We start from the raw sequence: 23,141 nt of genomic DNA, 5'->3' as shown, positions 1-23,141 counted from the left end.
CTGGTGGAAGTTAAGATACTTGCCTTGTTAATCTGAATGTCTATCAGGGTTATTCAAGGAGAACCGAATAAACAATGGTATTCAACATTTGGAATTAATTTAAATCAATGAGTGAATAAATATTATTATGTTCCTAATTTGACAATGTTATATTGTCTTTTCTATCAGTCAATGTACAATATTGCAATCTAATCTACGTTGAGTGAGTATTTTTCACAATGGTCGACTAAGAAAGAAACTTAATGTTTGGGTTTTGTTTCATCTTTTAGAAACCAAGAACGACATTTTGTCACGCTCCCATATTGGATTTCCAAATTATTTTATGTGTGGACTAATTCACAGAGACTGCGACAATGCCTGTTAAACAGAAACTGACAAATGTTTTTCTTTTTGTGCATATACACAATCCAACCTCATAGAAAACCTTTGACTGTCAAAGTCAAAAGTCATAGGCCCTGACTTTGAATCACCATAACTTTAAAAAGTGTATATTTATGCAGATCCCGATTTCATTAAACAAAATTGAAATGTTTTATTTAATAGGATTTGGATGTATTTAGAAGTGAGGTAGCAGAACCCAACCAACTAGAACTCCAAAACGTGTTCCAAGAGTGTAGGAGAACAACGGGAAACTAAAATGTAATTTCTCAATATAGATTCTGTTTGGGTTGTCTGTTCTGAACTAGTGTAGAAACAAATAATTGCAAGGATCAAAACACAATTATAATGAATTACTAAAACATATATATGCATTAATATAATATGATCACTCCTAACAGTGCACACTTCCTTTCAGAATCGAAATGTGAACTTTAAGAACTTTAACCACTCAAATTCGAAATGCAACTAGCTGAACACTTTTGCAGAGAGAGAACTAGTTGCTCCCACATTCCTCACAGGCCGCTGAATGCACCGCCTTTAGGTGTCTCTATAGCTGCCTGACGGAAAACGTCACTGCGCCGCTTCTGCCCTTCAACGGCATCAGTTGTTCTCCACATGCTAAAATACCATCGTGTCAGAGTTTGTTAGGCGGCTTTTGATGCGGCTTTAGGGTTCTTCTCGTCTTACTTCTCCGTTCGGTGTTTTCTCGGGTCCAGTCCACCTCGGCAATGGAGTGTCGCGTGTTGTCCATCCAGAGTCATGTTGTCAGGGGATACGTCGGGAACAAGTCTGCAACGTTCCCTCTGCAGGTGAGAATTATTGCAGGACACGTCCAAGCGGCTCCACCGGACTACGCGCTGTCTGCGTGTGCGACAACACGTGAAAAAGGGGTCTAAAGCGGGAGATAAATAGATATGGAGAATGCAGGTGGCGCAGAGCGGGACTTCCTGATCGTGAGACTTCTTGTCTTCATGGGAACCTTCCTCTATTTGACCGTTTTATTCATTTATAAGATAAGAAATATCACTAAAATCTACATTAAAACGATGTTTTAGAACCTTCCAAAAGCTGGTTTTCAAGCCAATATATGAGATTTAGTCAATAGTTTCCATGCACAGGTCTACAGGGATCAATCAGGTCAAACTGTATGTTCACATGTGCATACATGTGAACAATTGCTCGCATGATTGGGTTGCATCATTCAAAGGATGTCAGTGTTTTGTTTAATGATGGGATGGATCGATTCCAAAACATTCCCATTTCACGGTCTTTTTTCCACACAGGTTTCCTACAGAAGCTCTTTGGGGTCATTTAAGTGCAGAGGGAACCCCCCCCCAGAAACGAATGCATTGTGCAACTCTATTAGAATGTGATGTGTTTTATTAGAAGTGAACTAAATACAAAAACACTTCAGCCATCACAACATACGGTGTCTGTGGCTGAAATTCTCAGAGTTGTAAACATAATGGTTCTGTATTTAAAGATGCTTTTTTTCTCTTTTCTCAGGTGCTGGGCTTTGAAGTGGACTCCATCAACTCCGTTCAGTTCTCCAACCACACAGGTTGGCTGAGTGCTTTTTAGATTGAATTAGATTAAACTTGGTTGTCATTACTCGTGTACAAGTACAGAGCAACGGAATGCAGTTTGGCATCCAACCAGAAAGTATAATAAATAACAGTTTATACAGAGGATGGCTTAAGGCCTGACCTGGTACTATTGGTAATAAACAAATAAAAAACAGACAGATGAAATTAACATTAAATAATGCAGAGATATAAACAGAAACTATCTAGGGTTGTTAAACTGGTGCAAATATTTCGTGCATATTGACTTGAGAGTGCAAACAAATTGTACAGTGTGTAAGTGTCTTCAGTGCACAAAGTATATTGAGTTATTATCCACTATTTAAAAAAAAAAATCCCGTCTTTTTATTTGAACATGTAGCGACTAAATGGGTTTTTGTTGCTTCTTAGAACACACGCTAAAAGAGGAAGGATTTTTGGCTTTGTGATTTATTCACTGGGTTAGTTATGTTTTTTGGTCGAGGTCATTTAGCGATAAACCCAAGCAAGTTAATCACTGCCCAAAGCTACTCAAACACACCCACACAACCAGAGAGTCCAAACAACCAACAAGGGGTGGACAGAAGAATGCTTACACTACATCTATTACAAATGCACAAGTAGTCAAAAGAAGATTGGATTTCCATCATTTTCGCTAATCAGTTTGACTGTTTGAATCGAGGTGACCTGACTGAGAACTCAGCAAACCCACTAAGAGAGGTCAGTTACACAGCAGTAATCTAAAGTTAGACCCCATAAGCTACTGGTCATGTGCAACCAGACCATGCGGAGCTGTAGAGGCCAAACCTCTCAAGCATAATGACGACACGCAGGGCATGATTTATCATTTGTGTGCATTCAGCGTTCTGTTTGAAACTTCTACACAGTGTTGTTTCAAGGTATTTTATTCAGATAACCGCACAGAAGAAGATGCCAGTAAACAGAATGTTAAATATGATGTCGTTATCCCACACACAGTGTGGCCTTTTTTGTGGTTATTCTGTGAAACAGGGCGGTTAAAACACTTGACACCTTTATAAAAATAAAAAAAGGTAAATTTATGTTAACAATGGAAAGTCCTAAAGAACTTTTTTCCCAGATTGTTTTCTTCTTCATGGACCTGATGCTGCTAACACAGACCTGGTTTTTCCTCCCACTTTCTGTTAAACAAACCTTTGTACTTTTTCTTCTCCTGCTGATCATGTACGCATCTTCTCTCCCAAACCCCACCGGAGAATTGTTACTCTGTTTAAATAAATGGAAATCTAGTTATTTCCACAACAATAATCTGAGGTCCATGTGCCAAAGTATGTGAAGAATGTACTTTTGCCAATTCTCCCCACTTAAATCCAAACACCTGCTCTTGTTTGAGAGCAACACAGTCAGCGTGGAGTAAATTACATAACGGTGCTGACTGTAAGCCTAATTCTAACATACTTTCAGAGAAGTTCACTTCCTAATGGAGTCTTCATTACACAAGTTTCCCTCCAAACCTCAGCACATTGCCTCTGCTTCGCCTCGAGCTTTTTGCTAAGTCTGCCGGCATCAGGGTCAAGTTTGGCCTCCACGTGAACAGCATGGAGAACGCACAAGTGTTGTTTTGTCTCCGTTCTCCGTCCAATCCTTTGCAGTCAGGACAGCTTTTGGGGGGGGGGGGTTATTCTAGGTCAGCGGAGAAAGAGGGAACAAAGCGAGCTGACGGCCTGGGATACAGGCATCTCATTCAGTCGATGTGGAGGCCCCCCTGGGGTCGTCCTGGGAGAGGGAAGAGGAGCCTCAGCGGAGATGGGGGAGGGGGGGGGGACCAGAGAAACTGAAAAACACATGAGATGATTCACACCGCGGTTCATGTAATATTGCAAATGTGTGTCATGGTCCACGTGGATCCCCATTGTATGTCTCCCTCTTGAATCCTAGGCTATGCCCACTGGAAAGGGCAAGTACTGACAGCAGAAGAGCTGAATGTGCTGTATGAGGGCATTAAGCTCAACGAGGTCAACCGCTATGACTACATCCTCACAGGTGAGTCCACAGTACATCACTGGAGATACAAATGTGAGTCTTCAGCCTTTTCTTTCTCCCTCCCCTTTACTAGAAGACTAGAAGTACCACATTGTCCTTCAGCAGCAGCCGCAGGAAGCCTTGATGTAGTGCTGCACTTTGAGTGGAGGAGCACAGCTCGCACTACATTTATCGACGTGCTAACAGCAGTGTAGCAGTGTCACCCTATGCTAGATTTGACTTTAAGCGGTACCACAGACAGATTGATCCAATCCTAATCGTACTTGGATGGAACAGCGAGGTGAAGCAGACTTGCATCCATGGGTCATTTTGTCCTCATCACACTTTCGTCCTCAAGGGTACAGCAGAGACTCGTCCTTCCTGGAGACGGTGGTGGACATTATTCAGGAGCTGAAGAAGGCCAATCCCAAGCTAGTGTACGGTCAGTATCTTATTTTTTTTAACATTGTTCACATTTCAAGTTTGACTAACCGATACTGATCCATCTGGTTTGATAATCCATAATTGTTTCAAGCTAAAATGGCAATTTGCAGTTACACAGCTTCGGGCTTCTAGCTGTCGATGATGGATACAAACCAAACAACTGATCTGTTCATGAATCAAACACTTGGAATATTTATTATTTACAGCTGAATGTTACTGCTGTGCTGAGCATTAATTATTAGCGACAGCCATAACTGAAATATTATCCTTTGTCCTCAACGTCGTCCAAAGCTTGACTCGAAGTCTTCTTTTCCGCAGTTTGTGACCCTGTCATGGGAGACCACGGGGCCATGGTGAGCATCTCACAGGGAATGCTCCTCCTTCTTTATTTAAAACTCTATGTCGTACTCTTTTTGTACTTGAAAGTTACCTTTTTAAAAGAAGTCTATACACGCAACAAATCGTGGCAATTTCATTCATATTTTTCATAAATTTTTCATTTGAATTAATTCATCATCTGTAAATGTTTCTGTTTCAGTACGTTCCAGAGTATCTGCTGCCAGTCTACAGGGACAAAGTAGTGCCTTTGGCCGATATCTTGACCCCCAACCAGTTTGAAGCAGAGTGAGTTCGCTCGCAGTCCTCCTCAATGAATTATTAGCTAATATGGAGGAAGATTACATGACTCATTTGTTCATGATTCAATGCAGGTAAATACCTGATTTGTATGCTTTTTTTACACAGGCTACTAACTGGGAGGAAAATCACCACAGAGGAAGATGCTGTTGAGGTGAGCATCATCTTCCTCGCTCTGCTCTTAGTCGACACAAAAAAGCAAGATTGTTAAAACGGGACCCCCCTGCTCTCCAGGTGATGGAATTGCTTCACAAAATGGGCCCAGAGACCGTAGTCCTCACCAGTACGGACCTGCCATCAAAACGTGGGGACCAGTTCCTGGTGGCCCTCGGGAGCCAAAACATAGGTAAAGTACCAGGACCCCTTTCTCCAGACTCAACGTCCACTTTGTGCTATTTATGAGCTAGAACTGGATCCGACTCTCCATTCGGATGTGTGCTCACTGCAGTGAAAGCAGATGGGACCAAAAGCAGTCAGAAGATCTGCATGGACATGCCCAAAGTGGATGCTGTGTTTGTGGGGACAGGAGACCTGTTTGCTGCCATGTTGCTGGCCTGGACCCACCATCACCCTGAAGACCTGAAGGTCAGCGGCACACGCCGCCGTTTAATCCAAAAAGTGATGCGATGTGGTCTCGCTTCCCTTACACTGCAATGCTGACGGTGAATAGGCGCCACTGAGCTTTTCAACTTATCTTTTTTTTCCCCACAGACTGCCTGTGAAAAGACTGCTTCTGTCATGCACCACGTTATTAGGAGGACCATGACGTATGCCAACGGTAGGGGGCGTGCGTGTTATCTTGAACTCCTCGGCTATCTCACAGGTTTTCAATATAGTTAGGTATTAGAATAAGTTGATTATATTTAGAGGACATTCACCGAGATAAGAATGACCCTTTGTACTGCGCGGCTGACCGTTATTTCCCGAGTTCTCAAAGCTGCTCTTTTGGTGTTTCAGAGATGGCCGGCCCGGGGAAAAGGCCCAGCCCTGCACAACTGGAGCTGAGGATGGTTCAGAGCAAAGCCGACATCGAGAACCCTGCCGTTGTGCTGAACGCTACCGTTTTACACAAGTCTTCCCGCTGAAGACGGTAGCGTTTCCCTGCACGTTGACATCTTGCTGGTAAAAAATCAACTTCAAATCTGAGCGGGCCGCCACACACATTTAGGATTGTCACATTAAAGACTTTTGTGTCTCTGTCTGACAGAAACTCTGAGGAAGTACAACTACTTTTTTCATGTGCGCCTTCAGCAGGGCTGTGATTATATGTACATTCTGCTCACAAAAACAGTGGGAATCACTGCCATGTTTGTGTACTATGGTCTGCGTAGACCGCATCTGCCATTTAATAGAAAAAAACACACCATTAGACAACTAGCTTTAGGTCTGAAGATAGTTTAAGTGTACTTCAATCCTTGACGTCATTAAATGGTGTAAAACAACCCTTAAAAAGATGCATGCATGACCATGCCTCTACTTGCTTTGGCTATGACTGTAAGTAAGGACGAGTCCGTTTATCATCCAATTGTGTGTGTTATCACCTTCTACATGCATTGCAATGGATGACTTGTATTGGATGTGTATTGTGATTCACACAAAATGACAAACATTTAATGCAAATAACATGTATTCTCTACAGTTTCCTTAGCCCAAGTTGTTTCACTGCAATTGCAATTTAATGATAATCATCAGAATAGTTTTTGACTAAAATTATTCCATTAATCAACTTTCTGAAAATGTTTTTCAGCGGCTTTTTTAATTATGCATTGATGTCTTGAACTAGCTGATGTATAACATGTTAGATCCATGTCTTAATCATCTCAAATTGAGGTATTTGCACAGATAATCTTAATATATTTCCTAATGATCATTGTCTTGTTCTTTTCCTGTTGTCATGTCTTAACGAAAGAGTCTGTAGGAGTCACCATCCTGTTTATAGCCTTAATGGGGGTTAGAAGATGTTAGAAGAACAACAACATTGGTTTTGACTGTTTTCATGTACCAATGTAATAATTGATCCTCAAGGATGTTAAAAATTGAAGTGCCAAACCTCGAGCTGCTGCTCTGACAGAAAAAAAAGAATATAACAACAGAAATAAATGATTCATATTTTACCGAAGCTGTGTTTTGATTTTATTAATTTGTTATTTCTTGCTAGATTTTGACATGAGTCCCCCGGGCATTTGTGATATTTCTTTTTACTTGACACATTTTCAGTCTATTAACTGGATAAAAGCACACGTCTTCCATACAAATAACTTTTTTGCATTGTACAGACCCATAATCACTAAATTAGGTTGAGGCTGAATATGACTCGAAAGTATACTGTGTACAACTATATTGTGTGATTAGGGCCAGGTGAAGAGTGGTTTTGTCAACGCTAATCCACAGTATGAATAGCAGGCATTGACCCAAATAACCAGGCAGGCCAATGTGTCTGCTCAACTGCAACCTGAACACAGCACGCAAAAGTAGAAGGAAGCCTGGTTGGTGTTCCCTTTGTCTACAGTGTAGGCTAAACTCCAGGGCTCTGTAAGGTCAATCAATACCTATTCTGGGAAATTATATCACTCTAATTGCATGTTAATGGCCGTGTCAGGTGGAAATGTGTTACTAAAATATTTGGTATATATTTGCTTAATCTATAAACTGAACTATCTAATCACAATGAATCAGTAACATACACAAAATACATCATTTCACCAAATATACTTGTACTATGAAACTCCTTTTTTTAATCAGCGTTTTGAGATCGCCCGTTATTTTAAAAAAGATTGCGCATTTTACTTGAATAATAATGAGAAGGAATCGGGGGCGGACCGGATGTAGGACATGCCACCTTCAGACGGGCTTTGAGGAGGAAACGTGACGCTTTGACACACAAACAATAGCGCCCCTGCCACTCGCTTCAAGTCCATTTTAGTGCGTTTAAGGGAAACTGGCAAAGTGAAAAATAAGTACTTAACTGAGTTATTTTACGCACCCGAAGCCGAGGAAGCAGCGAGCAAGTTATTCGAGAACCTACCGACTCCCAAGTGAATAATCCGGTAAGACGTTACTGAGTACCGTTACTGACCGCTAACGTTAGCCGCCTAACTAGCATACATGAAGTGACACAGGTGAGGAGGCCAATGACACGTACTGTAAAGGACCAATTTCGTTCAAGTTGCTATCGGATGTCCAAATACCCGCCGGCGTACTCCCCCCACCTGAGGAAATCCAGTTGTTAACTTCGCTACCCCGGGTTTGCTAACTTAGCATGCTAGCCCGTGCCATTCGCAGCCCACTCTGCCCTTGTGCTGCCGGGCTGCGAGTTGCGCACTAAGCTCAGGTGAAAAGCTTCCGCCACCTGACGCCAACGTATTCGTTCTCTCTGAAAGCAAGAGCGGGGCCGCGTGGCTGGTTTTCATGGTGTGACGCATGGAGGTGAAAATTGCGTTTTGTGCAACTTTGACTTCACCGCGCAGCTAGCTTAATTTGTCCCCCAACCACCCGCCGGCGCGGTCACAGCATGTGTCGCTGGTTGGACAGAAGGGTGCACGCCGGCTAGCTCGTCACATTAGCTCACCTGAGCCGGGCCACGTTTCACACGGAGGTATCAAACCGTGAGGCCTGTCGGACTAACTTAAATGTTGGGCTCGTTTAAAAAAAAACACCCACATAACGCGCTGAGAACCGTTTGTGCACCCGCTGTGTGACGTCACGGGAGGCTTCGGGTTGACCCGCGTTACGATGTCGTACCACAACATCCGACGTGAGGTCACTGGAGTTCATTCCAGTCCGCGACTATTTTAGCAAGTGGCAACTTCAGGCGTTAGTTTAACTTCAAGCAACTAGGTCCGCAGTCTGTGAGCAGTCTGTGTGTGTGGGTGACAGGCAAGTAATGCTACTTTGATTATTGGTCTATGGGTCTAAATGTATTTAATTAGTAAATAGTGATCATAAAATGCTTTTGAATATTGTTTTTGCACGATGCAGCTGTGTTCTAACAATACGGTCTTCTTGGCTTAAGTTAGACTATAACCTTAAATGTTTGGCCCATCCATGCTTTTTGTCTTGCTTGTCAGTGCAGTCAACATTAAGTGTGAATGTGTAAATGTGAATTTTCAGTATTGGAGGTAATAACACTTTTATCCTGCTGACCAGACACGCGCATTGGCCATTTCTTTTTAATCGGATACAACCTGCAGAAAATGTTGATTATGATGTACTGTAAATTAGAAGACTGCAGACATCTATACCCACAGGTTTCAACATGTTAAAAATCCTTCTGGCCAACATGCGCTCATTAGCTTCTTATTTTACTTAACGTGCATACCAAATTATCAAATGCTCGCTCAGGTTCTATTAATGAGGAGCATAGCGTTTATTATCACTTCATAGTCCACAGCATTTTAGTCTGTCTGGCTTTGTATGGAGTGCACAGGACTGCGCATACCCCAAAATGTCAAACAGTGTCATTCGAATATCATGCAACTTTTTGGGCCACATAAACCCAAGTGCAAACAGAAACTGTTTACTATGAAATAACATTAGAATGTGTTCCCTATTGCAATAGTAACCAAATGGCCCCAAATACTTTGAAACCGCTCAGAGTGTCTATTTGACTTTTAGATGTCATAATAAAACACTTGGTCAATTAAGAAATTGTTGGTTCAAAGCCCAAGGATGTGTTGGCTCCTAGTAACCTATTTAACTCTTATCAAGTAATCAAGTGTTGCCCCATAGGACTTTGAGACGTCCATATGCAAATACCTTTGCCATTTTAAAAGGTAATCCTACACTAGCAGTCTATGTTTTTATTAGCCTTGTAATCATGTTTGGTGGCGCAAGGTTGGTGGTTTGAATCTCGGCTGCCCCGTGTGCCATGTCAAAGGGTCTCTGAGCAAGACACCTGACCCCTAATTGCTCCCCAGGCAAAATGTAACGCATGGGTTACAATGCAATTTAAGTCACTTTGGATTAAAGCGTCAGCCAAATGACACGTAATGTAATTTTTGGGACTGTTTAACGTCAAAGAAACTTTAAATGTCCACATCAAGCAGTTGACTTAACTTGACCCTGCTCCTTTTGCAATCGCTCAACTACAACAAGAAGCACCACCTTTCTCTCCTTGAGCCGTATCAGTGATCACCTCTTACTTTAGCTATCTCCACAGTCCAGAGAGAGCTATGGAGGGGGTGTAACCTTGCTAAAGTGATGCAAGGCTAATTTTAGGTCAGCCAGCAATTTACATTATTTGTTTTTAGATTTTTTTTGGCAGGCGATCCACCAGTCGTTTGCAATCAACCTATTGGCCATCCCTGATGTCGAGTCCCTTTTGGCTGTAGTGATAGTCAGGAGTGTGGCTTAAAGATATCACACTTGGTCAAACAAACAACTGACATTGCCATTGAGTGCTCATCATTACGCTGTTTCTGTGGCCATGATGAAATCGCTCAATACTTTGAACCATGGCTGACATTCATTGTCGAACTGCCATCATTTATTTTTATCCCATTTAAATTTGGTGATAAGGCCTCAGGTCTGTACTCTAACCTTTTTGACCCATTTGTTTCAGTAAACGCTGGAGTCCATTTCTGCATCTCCGTGCTGGCTTGTCTGAACTACATGTGACATTAACTCTGGCTCGGCGCCCCAAGGCGTGCCCGCTAGTCCTGCCTGCCATGTCCGTGTGGCTCAGCTGTAAAGATCTGTTGTACACTATGCCCTGGTCCCAAGGTTTGGCCAACAAGACAGACAGATGGACTGAGAGCAGATGTTGAATGAACATCACTGATGTCCAGGCTTTTGGTTATTTCATTCTCATCACACTTGACCAGAAAGAAACAGCACAGTTGGCAACACGCATGAGGAGGTCACTTAAGGAAACTGTTGGCCTGCCCTCCTGCCTGGTGGGGTGTCACTAACAGTTGGCCTATGGTGAGGTGAGAAATGCTAAGTTAGGATTGGTTCCTTTAGCGTGACAGATGCGTCCACCTTCCACTAACTCAACCTCTTGTTGGGGAGCGCTTTCTTTTTTGCTTTGTTCATTGTAATGACATGTGACATATCCAGGGTGCCCATAGCTTGCTAATCAGCCCTAATCTGGTCCATTGGATTAGAGGATGCGACTGCATGTAAGACACTGTTACAGTACATGTGTTTCACCGCTTCCTGAACCTCTCAGTCTCTGTGGTCGGTTACTGCCCTCGCTCTCAATGAAGATCCATGCTTATTGGTCATTTTCCTCGTCGTGAACTCTGACGCTGAAGAGTCGACCCGCCCAAAGGGAATCTGGGATCTGGCTGTGTTCCTCATAATCCGCGACTCTCCTTCCGTGGGATTATCATGGAGATGAAGCAGTACTGCCTGTGACTATTCACAGCTCTTTGAGGACTTTCCTTTATGTTCTCTTTTATCATACTGGCTTTAATTTGGTGAAATACCAGGAGCCAAAATGCTGAACCAGAGTGCTGTGATGATCTTCACTGGGATTTGTGGGGCATTGGTCATCATGGCGATGGCCTACTACGTCTACTGGTAAGTTAGTTTGTTCAGCCAGGCCACGACGGCTTCTACAGAACTTCTAAAAAAGAGGTGGAAGTCAGCACAGGACTCTCATTGGCAAGAATAGGGGAGACCTTTAGCGAGCCAAATTACGTTTTTAGGATTGAAATGATTTGACAGGGCGCAGTGCCTGCCAAGATGAGCTAAGTTTTGCTTTTATTACGGTTTTAGCAGAAGCAGCTGTCCAAACGTAAGCAGCTTTAACCCAGCCAGCGTCTCTAATCTTTGTGGTTCCAGGTGGGCCCACAAAGGCAGTGATCTCCTTTCGCTTGTTTTTAAATGGTCAAATCAAATGTTTAGTTTTTTTTTTAAAGTGATTTATTCCTTCTTTTGTTATGAGCTCCTCAAAACCTCACCGGAAACGAATGTGCAACACTAAAGTCTGTTTTTTCTGCCGCAGCACAGAGAAAGTTGATGTTTGTGTGATAATGTTGGTGATGCTCAGTAGTGGTGATCCTAATGTTAATGGTGTTTTTTAGCGAAATAGGTTTTTACTGTTCACTCGTATTAAACGGCTACCCATAGCAGAGCACTGATCCAATCAGTCACGTTAACCACCGCAGAGTTGTTTAGGTATTGTCAATTTAGTTTAGTGTTATTTCAGTAAAAGTAAAAGCCCAAAAGTAAAAATAATTTGGTGTGCATAAATTACAACGATTTTGAGATTGTTTTAACCATACTTTTTCAAAAGGAGGCACCCCTGATGAGTTTCTATTTACTGTCTGTCTTTGTTACAACTGTCAACCAAATGTTGGATGGTGCTCGTGACTTGCTTTACTGACTGGTTTAAAGCTACGAGAGGCTCTGCTTCCCCTTCATGACCTTTCATACCTTGCATCACAGTTGGTGTCATTTTTTTAGTCTGTAAAAAGCCAAACTCCAATGGACTTTGAGCCGCCTTTTCTGTATCCTCGAATCATCCCTCATTGAAATGAAGCCAAAGAAGATAAGAATGCCACATTCCCCCAAGACATGGTTTTACCATTCAACCATAATCATCCAAGCAAATGTGTTGAGTGCTGCAGGTTACTTGCATTTTACAAAGGGAAGTTATGTTTGGGGGCGGCGTGAATGCGTGAGCCACTATGCCCTCAGCACTGTGAATTAAAGCCTCATTTCATCCGGAGTGAAAATGTGTGGCGGTTGTAAAAAGGCTGAAAGAAGGCAACGTGGGGGGAAATTTGCACATAGTTCATATTATTATGTTTGGGAATCTCTCTCAAAGCTGAGATGAATGCAGATGAATATTGAATGGTATTTTGCATTTAGCTTGCTCAGTTCCTCACTATGAGACTGACCTGAACAAAACAAAATGTCACCTATCTGCTTTTGCATTTATGTCACGCTCCCCTCTTTGCTTGTTCAGTCTTGTAGCTTCCCCCCCCCCCCCCCCCCCCCTCCCTTCCTAAATATGTCACAGGAGCCGCAGGATAAATATGCACCAGTGTGACTTTGCCCCTTCAAGCCACTCTCTCCCAGTACGAACAAAGGTCATATCTGTAACAGGATTTACAGACACAACTGTGGATGTTTGTACCGATGAGCAGATCCATCAGGTGGTGGATATGATGCACGAGTGAGAGTGTCGACAAACCACACAGCTTAAGAAACATCTTATGTTTGCTTGCCCAGGAGCTGTTGCCCTGTGGAAAAGCATGTATGGTTTAATTTCCTTTACTGAATGAATAGAATTTTGATACTTTCAAAGTGCTTGTTCATGTGAATCAAATCAAGCGCTTCCCATCTACAGTGAAATAGTTCAATGAACTATTTTATGCAATCTTGGTCTTGGGCATGTGTTTTTACACTTCATATACTACTGAATTTGTTTCATTTGAAGTATATTTAGACAAAGCTGCTGTGCTTTTTCGGCATGTAGCTCTGATTTCCTTTAGCCATACGCTGATAGTTGATGGTGTCCATAAAGCAAAGCAGGTGAAGGCCCACTTGGTAGAAATGGATTGGGTGTCCACTTATCGCTATAGAGATCTGAAACGGGTCAACTTGGATTAGAAAAGTTTCTGAGAACAGCTTTACACTGGCTTGACCTACACTTTAATGGGCTTTGGTGCAGATGTGGTCACAGTTAGTTGGTGTCTAGGTGGCCTGTGAAATGAAGCCTGATGGAGAGAAGTTGCTGGTATGCAATCCGCTCTCCTGTGGCCAGAACCATGCGTCACGTCAGACAATCAAAATCAAACCTCGTCTGATGCAGGAGTTCAAAAACAGTAACTTCAGCCCCACTTCAGATTTCCAAAATAAAACGAATAAAAACAAAAACAAAGCAGGCCATATGTCTGTTAAGTTCCAATTTAAATGTAGGATCCACACTTTAAGTGGTGTAAAGTTGTCACTTGTCACACATCACTCTTTTCCAAGAACAATCCTTCTTTTCCACGAACGATCTCTTTTGAAAGAAATGCTCTTGGCAAACAGGGTAATAACCTGTTTATCTACCTGTTATCGACGTGTGTTGATTGGGCGGATGTTTCGATAAACCTAAATCTGAAGATAACCTGCTCTGTGTGTACCTTGCAGTAACTCCACTAGATGACCCATGGTGGTTAAGAATAGCTGATGTAATGGCCACCCAGTCTTTTTTTGTCCATATGCAAGTGTTTTAAACATGTGGCCAATGCCAAATATAGATCCTCAACCCTTTTCCATTCAGCATCATAAAGAGGTGGAGCCTTTCCCAGCATGCTTTGCAGAATTACAGTCTGTTGCTGTGCGACTAGTCAGAACAGGATAAATGTGTTCGACCTGTTGCAGAAAAACTGGAGCTCCCAAAGTTGACTTTCAAAAGCCTTTGATGGAATTAACGATGATGTTTTTTCATTTGTTTTTTGTCGCTGGCATAAAGTTGATCACCGGTCATTGATTGGCACTGTACATTCAGATATCTCATTGTTATAACCCCAATGAACACATGAGGACATCAGAAGCATTGGTCATTGCTGTGCTCTTCATTCTTCGGATGAATTTTCTTGTAGTAAAGCGTATCGGTTTAAAGTAAAGTGTGTAGCATAGAAATGGGAAATGAGGGCTGCTGTCGCACCGAACCGGTCATAATCAGTCTTGATAATCCATTTCATCAGCAAAACGCTTTAATGAAGGATGGACCTTTTGGGTTGTCTAACCTCACGTTGGCCCCATGGCTCCCTTCTACCAAATGAACCAAACTATAGATGTACATTTTGTACTAGAATCATGCAATATATACAAGTGCGTGTGTGTGCGCGCTGCATCTTGTGTAAAGGGCCGTGCTCGGGTCATTACGTGGACAAGCACTAAAAATCTAATCTTTTAACCATGCTCTTTGTCTTCAATGTCTAATTATTCTACATGTTTAATAATGAATCATTCTGCTATTGGCCAACAGAATTCCACCATTTGGCTCAACCTGTTTTCTTCTGTCTCCACCAGGTCCGTATTATTGGCTGAAGGGCCGTGTAAGCGCGGCTTGTAAAAGGATCCCACCGTGGTGAGAAGCTGTTTATTTTTTATTTTTCTGTAATGACTGAAAGCTGAAAGCCTGCAGAACAAGACATAAATCGATCACCTCGATTGTTGACACAATCATTGTCCGTCCCCCCCAAGGTCGTCATAGTGTACAGAAAGGAGCCTACTCCTCTCTCCAGGCTCCTCAGCTATGGGTCTGGTGGCCTGCGTGAAGAGCCTGTTCATCCTGCAGCTGCTGATGGGCTTTGTGTTTGTGGTGAGCGGCCTCATCATAAACTTCATTCAGCTCTGCACCTGCGTCCTCTGGCCGATAAACAGGCAGCTCTATCGCAAGATCAACTGCCGGCTGTCCTACTCCCTCTGGAGTCGTGAGTACATTATAACTTTATATGTTTCGGCTCTACTTCAACGCAATACATGCATTCATATTTAAAAGAAAAGAATGAGGAAGAAAAGCCACTAGGTGGGTTGTTGTCACACTTGGTACCTGCTGTATTAATGTCAATTATTACATTTCCCTTTTAGCTCGGAGTAGATTTAAGTGCATGAATCGATTTGGTGAGCAGTTGTTGCCTGTGGATAATTGAGAGCAGCCGAGGCTCAAACAGACAGGCATTTACATAAAAATAGCTCCATTCAGCTGCAGGTGATAACTCTGAGCAACTCATTTGGGGCATGTTAATGTTGTATTAATCAGCAAACTGTGGAACTAACCTGACGTGGTAGTTCCCCTTATCAACATGATGAATACTAAAATGTTCTTTACATTCCCAGTGCACACAATGTGTGTTGTTGTGTTTGAGCAGAGCTGGTGATGCTGCTGGAGTGGTGGTCCGGCACAGAATGCACCCTCTACACTGAACAGGCTACGGTGGACAAGTTCGGCAAAGAGCACGTCATCGTCATCCTCAACCACAACTATGAGATCGACTTCCTGTGTGGCTGGACCATGTGCGAAAGATTTGGCATCCTAGGGGTTCGTACTAGACGAATAAATGAGTCCAGACTAAATATTTGTTGTCAGACTTAATATGGATTACTAGTACACCCCCCCCCCCCCCCCCAAACCTCTTCAGATATATTTATCCTCCCTCTCTAGAGTTCAAAGGTGCTTGCCAAGCACGAGCTTCTGAAGGTTCCTTTGATTGGGTGGACTTGGTACTTCCTGGAAATAGTCTTCTGCAAAAGAAAGTGGGAGGAGGACCGTAAGACTGTCTTCAAGGGACTGGGCCAGCTCCGAGACTATCCTGAGTTTATGTGGGTAGGTACACGGCGGCAGACACACTCTGTTTTCTCTGGTGAGCGTGGACGTGTTGGTAGAAAGCTGTGTGTGAGGCTCAGCTGTTTGCCTCCAGTCCTGAAACCTGCTTTATCATTGTGTTAAATAAAAACACCATATCATGTGCCTTTTCAACCCCCAAACACTTACCCAGTAACAGACAGACATGTGGTTATATGGACTATATCCTGTCAGTGATATGTAGGAGAACTTGGTTGTTATTAGTCTATTAGATCTCTCAAAAGCAGTACATAAAGTAATAATTCCCCTTTGCACAGAGGATAGCAGGTCAAAGGTCAACCATGAAGTCATTTGAGTATGTTACCGTTGGTCTTTTTTCTACCAAGGACCTGGGACTGTCAAAAACTAACCCTTTTTAAACATTGTTCATATATTCAGCTCTAAACTTGGAGAGTGCAATTTTTGTAGTAAAAATAAATAAGATCTACGTTAAGATAAACCGTAATTGAGTCATTTCTTTGGGAGGAAATGCGGACGTTGCCCTTTGACACAGTTTTTCTCTGCTCTACTTTGTGTTTCTCCATATTCACACATCGGCTGTGTGTGTGTGAAAGCTCTCAACAGGAGGGCGTGTTTCTTTTTTCTTCCTTTCCTCCGAAGCTTCATGAACTGAGCTGTCGTCTTTGTACAAACAGCCCCTGGCACAATTGCTCTTTTCTGTTGAACCGAGTGCGTGGCTTGTGCTGCGGCAGGTGCTGCTCTTTGTTGAGCACCTTTTACTGGAGGTGTTACGCTTTCTGTGTCTCCAGATTTTCTCCTTGACTCAACCAGACTACCAGCCTTAGATTAGGCAGATCAGCTGCTTATCTAATTAACTTAAGTCGAGCGTTAGGCCGCTGCTGATGGCACAGTCTCTGGAGCTTCTTTCCTCAGACCTACTGAGGCGAGATGGGGACTTAATTTTGGCATTTGGTCAAATCGACATGTGTAAAGTGAGGGACAAAGGGAAAAAAAGAGCTCATCTCCTCCTTTACCCCCCCCCCCCCCCCCCCCCCATAACAGTTTCTGCTGTACTGCGAGGGAACCCGCTTCACAGAGGCAAAGCACCAAATCAGTATGCAGGTCGCAGAGAGCAAAGGCCTGCCCAAGCTCAAATACCACCTACTACCCCGAACCAAAGGCTTCACCACCACCATGCAGTGTCTCAAGGGCACAGGTAGCTCGTACAGACACACAAAGTTCCCCACACTCACAAACCACTCGTTTATTCTCACGCCGTGCTCCCCTTTCTTACAGTGAGTGCCGTGTACGACGTGACTTTGAACTTCAAAGACAACCAAACTCCGACCCTCCTGGGCATCGTCAATGGCAAGAAGTACAAAGCTGACCTGTGTGTGAGGTGAGTTCCGCCGTCCTAGTGGTAATAATAATAATAATAATGCATCAGAGCGCCAACTGAACCCAGTTTCTTTAAATGAAACGAATGTATTTTAAGCCTTTTTGCCTCTTACCAGCTGCATTTTGTCCCGTGACCTTTAGAGGGGGTTTGAGTGCTTTGCAAATAAATCTTTCAATGATCCTCTGTGTAAAGGAGTATTGGGCGAGGGAGCCCTCTAGTGGTGGGAAAGTGTCAACAAGTGGTTTGACAATCTATTTTCTGTTGCAATGTTACACCTTCAAGTCCTTTTTTTGTATTCAGTCCCATGACATTTTAGCTGAAGGCTCTCATTAGTTGCAGTGAGGGTATGATTTAAATCTCAAGGTTTTCTGTCTTTCACAACCAGGCGCTTTCCTGTGGAGGACATACCAACTGATGAGAAGGAGTGTGCAATCTGGCTGCACAAGCTCTACCAGGAGAAGGTAGAACATTTCAAAATCTAAAGGCGGCCTTAATTAACCTCAGGGAACACTTTCAGTTACTGTAACTTGCTGGTTGACTCCTGAACAGACACTACTCTGATGACTAGTACCTCTTCCAGCTGGGCACTGGACAAATGTTCTTAATCTCCCCAGAAGCAAAAACAATTATTCTTTTCCGTCCTCCTCAGGATGCCCTGCAGGAAAACTACAAAAAGGAAGGCAAGTACCCCGGACCCACAATAATCCCCCGTCGCAGGCCGTGGACGCTGTTGAACTTCCTGTTTTGGGCCACCCTGCTGCTCTCGCCCCTCATCAACTTTGCTTGTGGAGTGGTCGTCAGCGGCTCCCCTCTCCTCATCATTGGCTTTGTCATTTTCCTCATCATAGGTAGGTAAACCGCGTCCTCTTGTGGTGTGACCAGTAAAGAAAACGCTAAAATAAAAAATGGGTGAATGCACAGCTTTGTATGATGTGTTAAAGCTGTTCTCATTCACTCTTTTCCCCGTTTGCTTCTCCCCAGCCTCAATAGCTATCCGCCGCCTCATAGGGGTCACAGAGGTGAAGAAAACGGGCTCCAGTTACGGCAACCCGGAGGCCAAGAAACAAAACTGAAGTGTGCCCCCCCCCCCCCTCCCCCCACATGCGGCCACTCTTCGGTATCTCTCCCTTTCCCAAATCCCTTTTACCGTTGAGTCAGCTGGTGCTCAGGGGAGGAGATGCAGCTGTTGTACATTAAAAATACTAATGGCACTAGATTGTGAGTGAGCAAAGAGGGCCTGGGTTCAAAGCCTCTGTTGTATATAAACATGTAAAGGGGGGAGAGGGGATGCACCACTGGATTCCCTTCCATCCTTCTTCGTTAATCCCACCGCCTTCATCCAAGTTCTGTTAAATCCCGGTAACACGCGAGGTTAAGCTTCTCACCGGTCTCAGAAGAGAAGAAATCTGGGTACCCGGCAGATTTAATTTAATGTGCGCTGAGTCTGAGACACCGCTGACACTTCTTCTGCTCCTCCAATACAACGGTGGTGAGTGGAATGTTGACTATTCTGGAAATGTACATTTGAGACTGATTACTTATCAGTTTCATGTTGTAAAAACCGACCACATTGAGATCATTGGATTATCAAAGTAGGATGGTTTTATGAAATTCGTCATTTCAGGTATCATTTAAAATAATTTGAGCAGCAGCACTGACATCCAGTCCGGCTGCATTGTATTTGGGTAGCAGCCAGAAGTCATGGTAGATATCTCCAAACAACTCCTGCATCATTCCCATGCTTAAGATAATGCAAGGGTGGAAAGGTCCTTTTTAAAAAAATTAATAAATAAATAATTCTCCATATTCTGTGACATGGCCCCTTAACGTCTCGGCTAGGCCAGTGTCTGCTGAACTAAAGCAAGGGCTCTGAATGTAAAACCGGTCCTCATCAAGGACTCCTACCATCTGTTACAGGTCTCCTTTGTAGCTCGCACTACCAACTCGCACTCATTGATTGATTTGATTGGTTGATTTATTATTTTATTTTTTCTTCACATATTGTCATTCATTATTTCAAAGCATTGGTGTGTTTCGGTCCAAACACTGGCGCTGTTCCACTTGCCTCCCTCCTCCTCCCCCGATGCGTTGGAATGCTGTGCACACTGCTCTGCTTTTGTGTCTGACGTTCAGTGGGGCCCGATTCCAGAATCGGGTCACGAGCGTCTCCATGCGGCCTCGCAGCTGTCCGCGGATCAGTTTTCTTTCCTGGCGTAGACTGGTAGTGATGTTTAAACCTCTGCCTTAAGGGGTCCCCCCCCCCCCCCCCCCCCATATACACTTTGAAACCGTGTCCACTTTGTTTAAAGGTTCACTCTCTGCCCCCTACAGGGCATAGAGGAGCAGTGTGCATTGATTCGGTTAGATTACCAAAGCAAATGAATAATTGAAAGCCATTTCTATTTCAAGTTGTCTGTGTGTTGCTTCTTTGTGGTCTTTTGTATTCTCGTCCCAGTTGGTTGTCCATACATCTCACTCGGCTCCTGCAGTACCGGCTCAATGGTCTTATCCAGTTGATGGCCAGTCCAAAATGCAAACGATGGTAGCAAGACCCCCCCCCCCCCCTCAGCCACATGTGGTGTTAATCATGCATTTTGTTTGTTTGAATGTTCCTCACTCAGCAGCAGTTTGTTGTGTTCATCCCCTCAGTGTGGCGTTGTCAGATCAGACCGATATCATATAAGCCTTAATAGACAGTGCTGCTTCAACTTGTGGAAATGTAGACGCTAACTGAGCCCCTGTAGTGTCCTCCTGTATCGCAAGCAAGTTGCTGGAATTAGTTGCCAAGCAGCTTGTTCTAGAGTTAATTCGGAATTAAAAAGAAAATAGGCGAGATGAATTCTGCTCTTGTGCACAAAAAGCTCCGTTTGTATCCGTTCAGGTTGTTCAGTTGCTTCACTTGTTTGTTTACAGCTTCAGTATCTTGGCCTGCCATCTTCTTTCCTCCAGAGATCTGATCAGATACCAATGCAATCCAATTCTTCGCGTCATTCAGAAGCAACAAGAATGCTGAGAAGTTAAAAGTATTCAAAACCATTCATTTTTCACGGAATGTTTTCTATTCTGTAAAGAAATATTAATATAATTTGTGGTCTAATGGAATCAAAAAACATAACAAATTTAATGATTTTCCTTTTAGCTCAAGGATATTTGAGTTAATGGCACTTGTGTCATCTTTGTTTTCTAAAGCTATTTTTATGTTTTCTTCAAATTAATACCCTTGATAAAATTAAAGGATTTAATCACAGCAACTCTTATTCTTTTTGACTTTTTGTATTTGTGAGTTTCTCTGTTTGCACACTGCGAGTCCAGGGGAAGTTTAATCAACCTTTAGTCAACTTCTTCCTCAGTGCATCTCATCCATCAACAGAGCCGTTGTCACATTTACATCCATCCTCAGTCATTAATAATAACACATCCACATTTTTTCAGTAGGACGGTGAGACGTGTGAACTAGACCCGTTTACAAAAGCCTGATGGTGACGTCAAATTGCAGAGATTTCAGTGGTGGTTATTTAGTAGTAGACCTTTTGACTGACACAATGTCCCAACTGTCAATCAATTGTCAGAAAGATTTAGTGTATAGTCACATGGCGTATGAGAGGATGTTAAGAGATTGTATAATTGTGTACATAATGTAAAGGATTATGATCACTTTTAGAAAAGGCAACAATGCCTTTTTCTTTTATTCTTTTCTTTGGCAGTAGTTCTTTTGAATGACGAGCCTGGAGTTCAGGCTACAACCAAATGTTTCCCCCGGTGGAAAAAGCTGCAGCGTAAGAAGATGTCAAACGTTCGGAGCTGTAGTTCCCTTCAGTGACTCTTTGAGATGAAAGCCACAGGCAGAACGCTGTAGTTCAGCACAGGTGATGCTTACACAGCATATTTCCAACATTGTAATTATCTGTGGTTTCTTTTTGCATGGTCACTGAATCGAGTTAATTCTAACTCAGGGACGCTTTTTTTTCCTCCTTTTTTTCTTTTTTAAGACTGGCAATGCAGTAGCTGTGGCATCAACTCTGAATTTGAACCTGAATAAAGATGCTTTCTGAGGAAGCGGAGTGTGTGACTCTTGCTTTTGTGAATGCTACTTGCTGTTCAAACATCTTGATCTATCTTCTTAAAAGACCCAGAGAAACTAATTTTTTCAGTCAAAAGTTTTGTTTTATAATCCAACATTGCTGCATGAATAAGCAACACGTGTCTGCTGTAGATAAGCTCATGAGGACTGCGGCTCTTGTTTGAACAGATCAGATCTGGCTGGTCTGTATAGTGTAAGTGGTCAAACATGAAAGCGCAGCTCTACATGTAGGACTATCGTCCGGAATAAGAGATGGAGGGAATGGTTCCAACAGGCTGCGGAGCAGAAACGAGGACAGGGAAAGGTATGCTGTCAATTTGTTTTGACTTGAGTATTAATTAGAAGCTTTGTGTCTTTCATTTGGTCATTCACAGTTTTCTAATTTGTGTGCCTCTCTAGAAAGATCACCGACCTGAATAGAGAATCTCTGGGGAAGCTGTGTATTTGTCCTTCCAAGGGTTCTCGCCATTTAGTGTGCCCAGCTTTTATGTTCAAATTTCTGAAATAAAAACAAGCTGTTCACGGCATGCTTTTAGGATCTAGTTGCCATTTATGACACACTCGGATCAAATATCTCCTCTGGGGAACAAACCCTGTCTTGGCCATGGATTAGAGGAGGCCAAGAGGGAGAACAAGCAGCTCCAACATGTTGTCATGCGAAAAGAGGGAATGACAAACAGCCTGCGTGAAAGAAGTGTTGTGAAAGAGGACGTCCTGGAAGCCACGAGGCAAAGCAGCGAGACGGAAAAGGAAGCGGTGAAAGAAAGGGTCCAGGAACAAAGAGATGGCAGCCTTTAAGGAAAAGTGTGCGGAGAAGGAAACGGCCCTTGATCGAATGATGATGAATCGGAAAAGAGAATCAAGGAGCTCAAAGAGAGGGTTAGAAAATTAGAAAATGAAACGGCGAGAGGAGCAAAAAGGAGGCCAAGAAGGTTTTGAAGGCCAGTCGTAGGGGTCCATCGGCACTATCAGAAGAAAGAAGCGCAACGAGAACCTTTGGACGTCAACAAAAGGTCAAACCGCGACCGGCCGCTCGCAGTGCGACTGAGCTGCCATGAAGAAGAGGAAGAAGAAGCTAAACCCAGTGAGTACAAAGTCATCAGCAACACAGATCCTGGGTGTCATCACCCTGGTGTGTGCGTAGAAGTAAATGGGACTTAATGTACCTTTCATTTACAGAGACAGAAGAACAAGGCGATCGTGTTAGATGATGCTGCCACATAAGGAGGTGTGTAAAAGTGGTGTTTTTTTTCGCCCATAAAACAAATGGTGATCACGGCCAAAGTGTTTCAGTCGTAGTTAAACTTCGTCAGGCGTAATGAGAGTGAGCCTGACCCCTTTCGCTTCGCATATACTCACACTGAAATAATTTAAAGGGGCAACTAA

General features: G+C 43.2%; 2 protein-coding genes across 2 annotated transcripts; both read left to right on the top strand.

Annotated features, from left to right (window-relative positions):
• The first annotated feature begins 915 nt into the window (after positions 1-915).
• Positions 916-7,138, top strand: LOC119228601 (pyridoxal kinase-like). Its single transcript, XM_037488375.2, has 11 exons — positions 916-1,190; positions 1,888-1,942; positions 3,861-3,965; positions 4,303-4,386; positions 4,707-4,741; positions 4,927-5,012; positions 5,133-5,178; positions 5,259-5,370; positions 5,473-5,609; positions 5,736-5,802; positions 5,982-7,138. The coding sequence occupies exons 1-11, from the start codon at positions 1,110-1,112 to the stop codon at positions 6,107-6,109; spliced, it is 936 nt and encodes a 311-aa protein (XP_037344272.2). The 5' UTR covers positions 916-1,109; the 3' UTR covers positions 6,110-7,138.
• A 720-nt stretch (positions 7,139-7,858) lies between these two features.
• agpat3 (1-acylglycerol-3-phosphate O-acyltransferase 3) lies at positions 7,859-21,730 on the top strand. Its single transcript, XM_037488373.2, has 10 exons — positions 7,859-8,071; positions 15,000-15,057; positions 15,174-15,403; positions 15,842-16,011; positions 16,135-16,296; positions 17,338-17,491; positions 17,572-17,674; positions 18,060-18,135; positions 18,324-18,522; positions 18,656-21,730. Exons 3-10 carry the CDS (start codon positions 15,226-15,228, stop codon positions 18,745-18,747), a joined length of 1,134 nt encoding a protein of 377 aa, XP_037344270.1. The 5' UTR covers positions 7,859-8,071; positions 15,000-15,057; positions 15,174-15,225; the 3' UTR covers positions 18,748-21,730.
• The last annotated feature ends 1,411 nt before the right edge of the window (positions 21,731-23,141 follow it).

The sequence above is a fragment of the Pungitius pungitius genome, chromosome 10, assembly GCF_949316345.1.
Source record: "Pungitius pungitius chromosome 10, fPunPun2.1, whole genome shotgun sequence".
NCBI classification, from domain to species: Eukaryota; Metazoa; Chordata; class Actinopteri; order Perciformes; family Gasterosteidae; genus Pungitius; species Pungitius pungitius.
The sequence above is the reverse complement of the archived record's forward strand: the minus strand, read 5'-3'. Positions and strand labels throughout refer to the sequence as shown.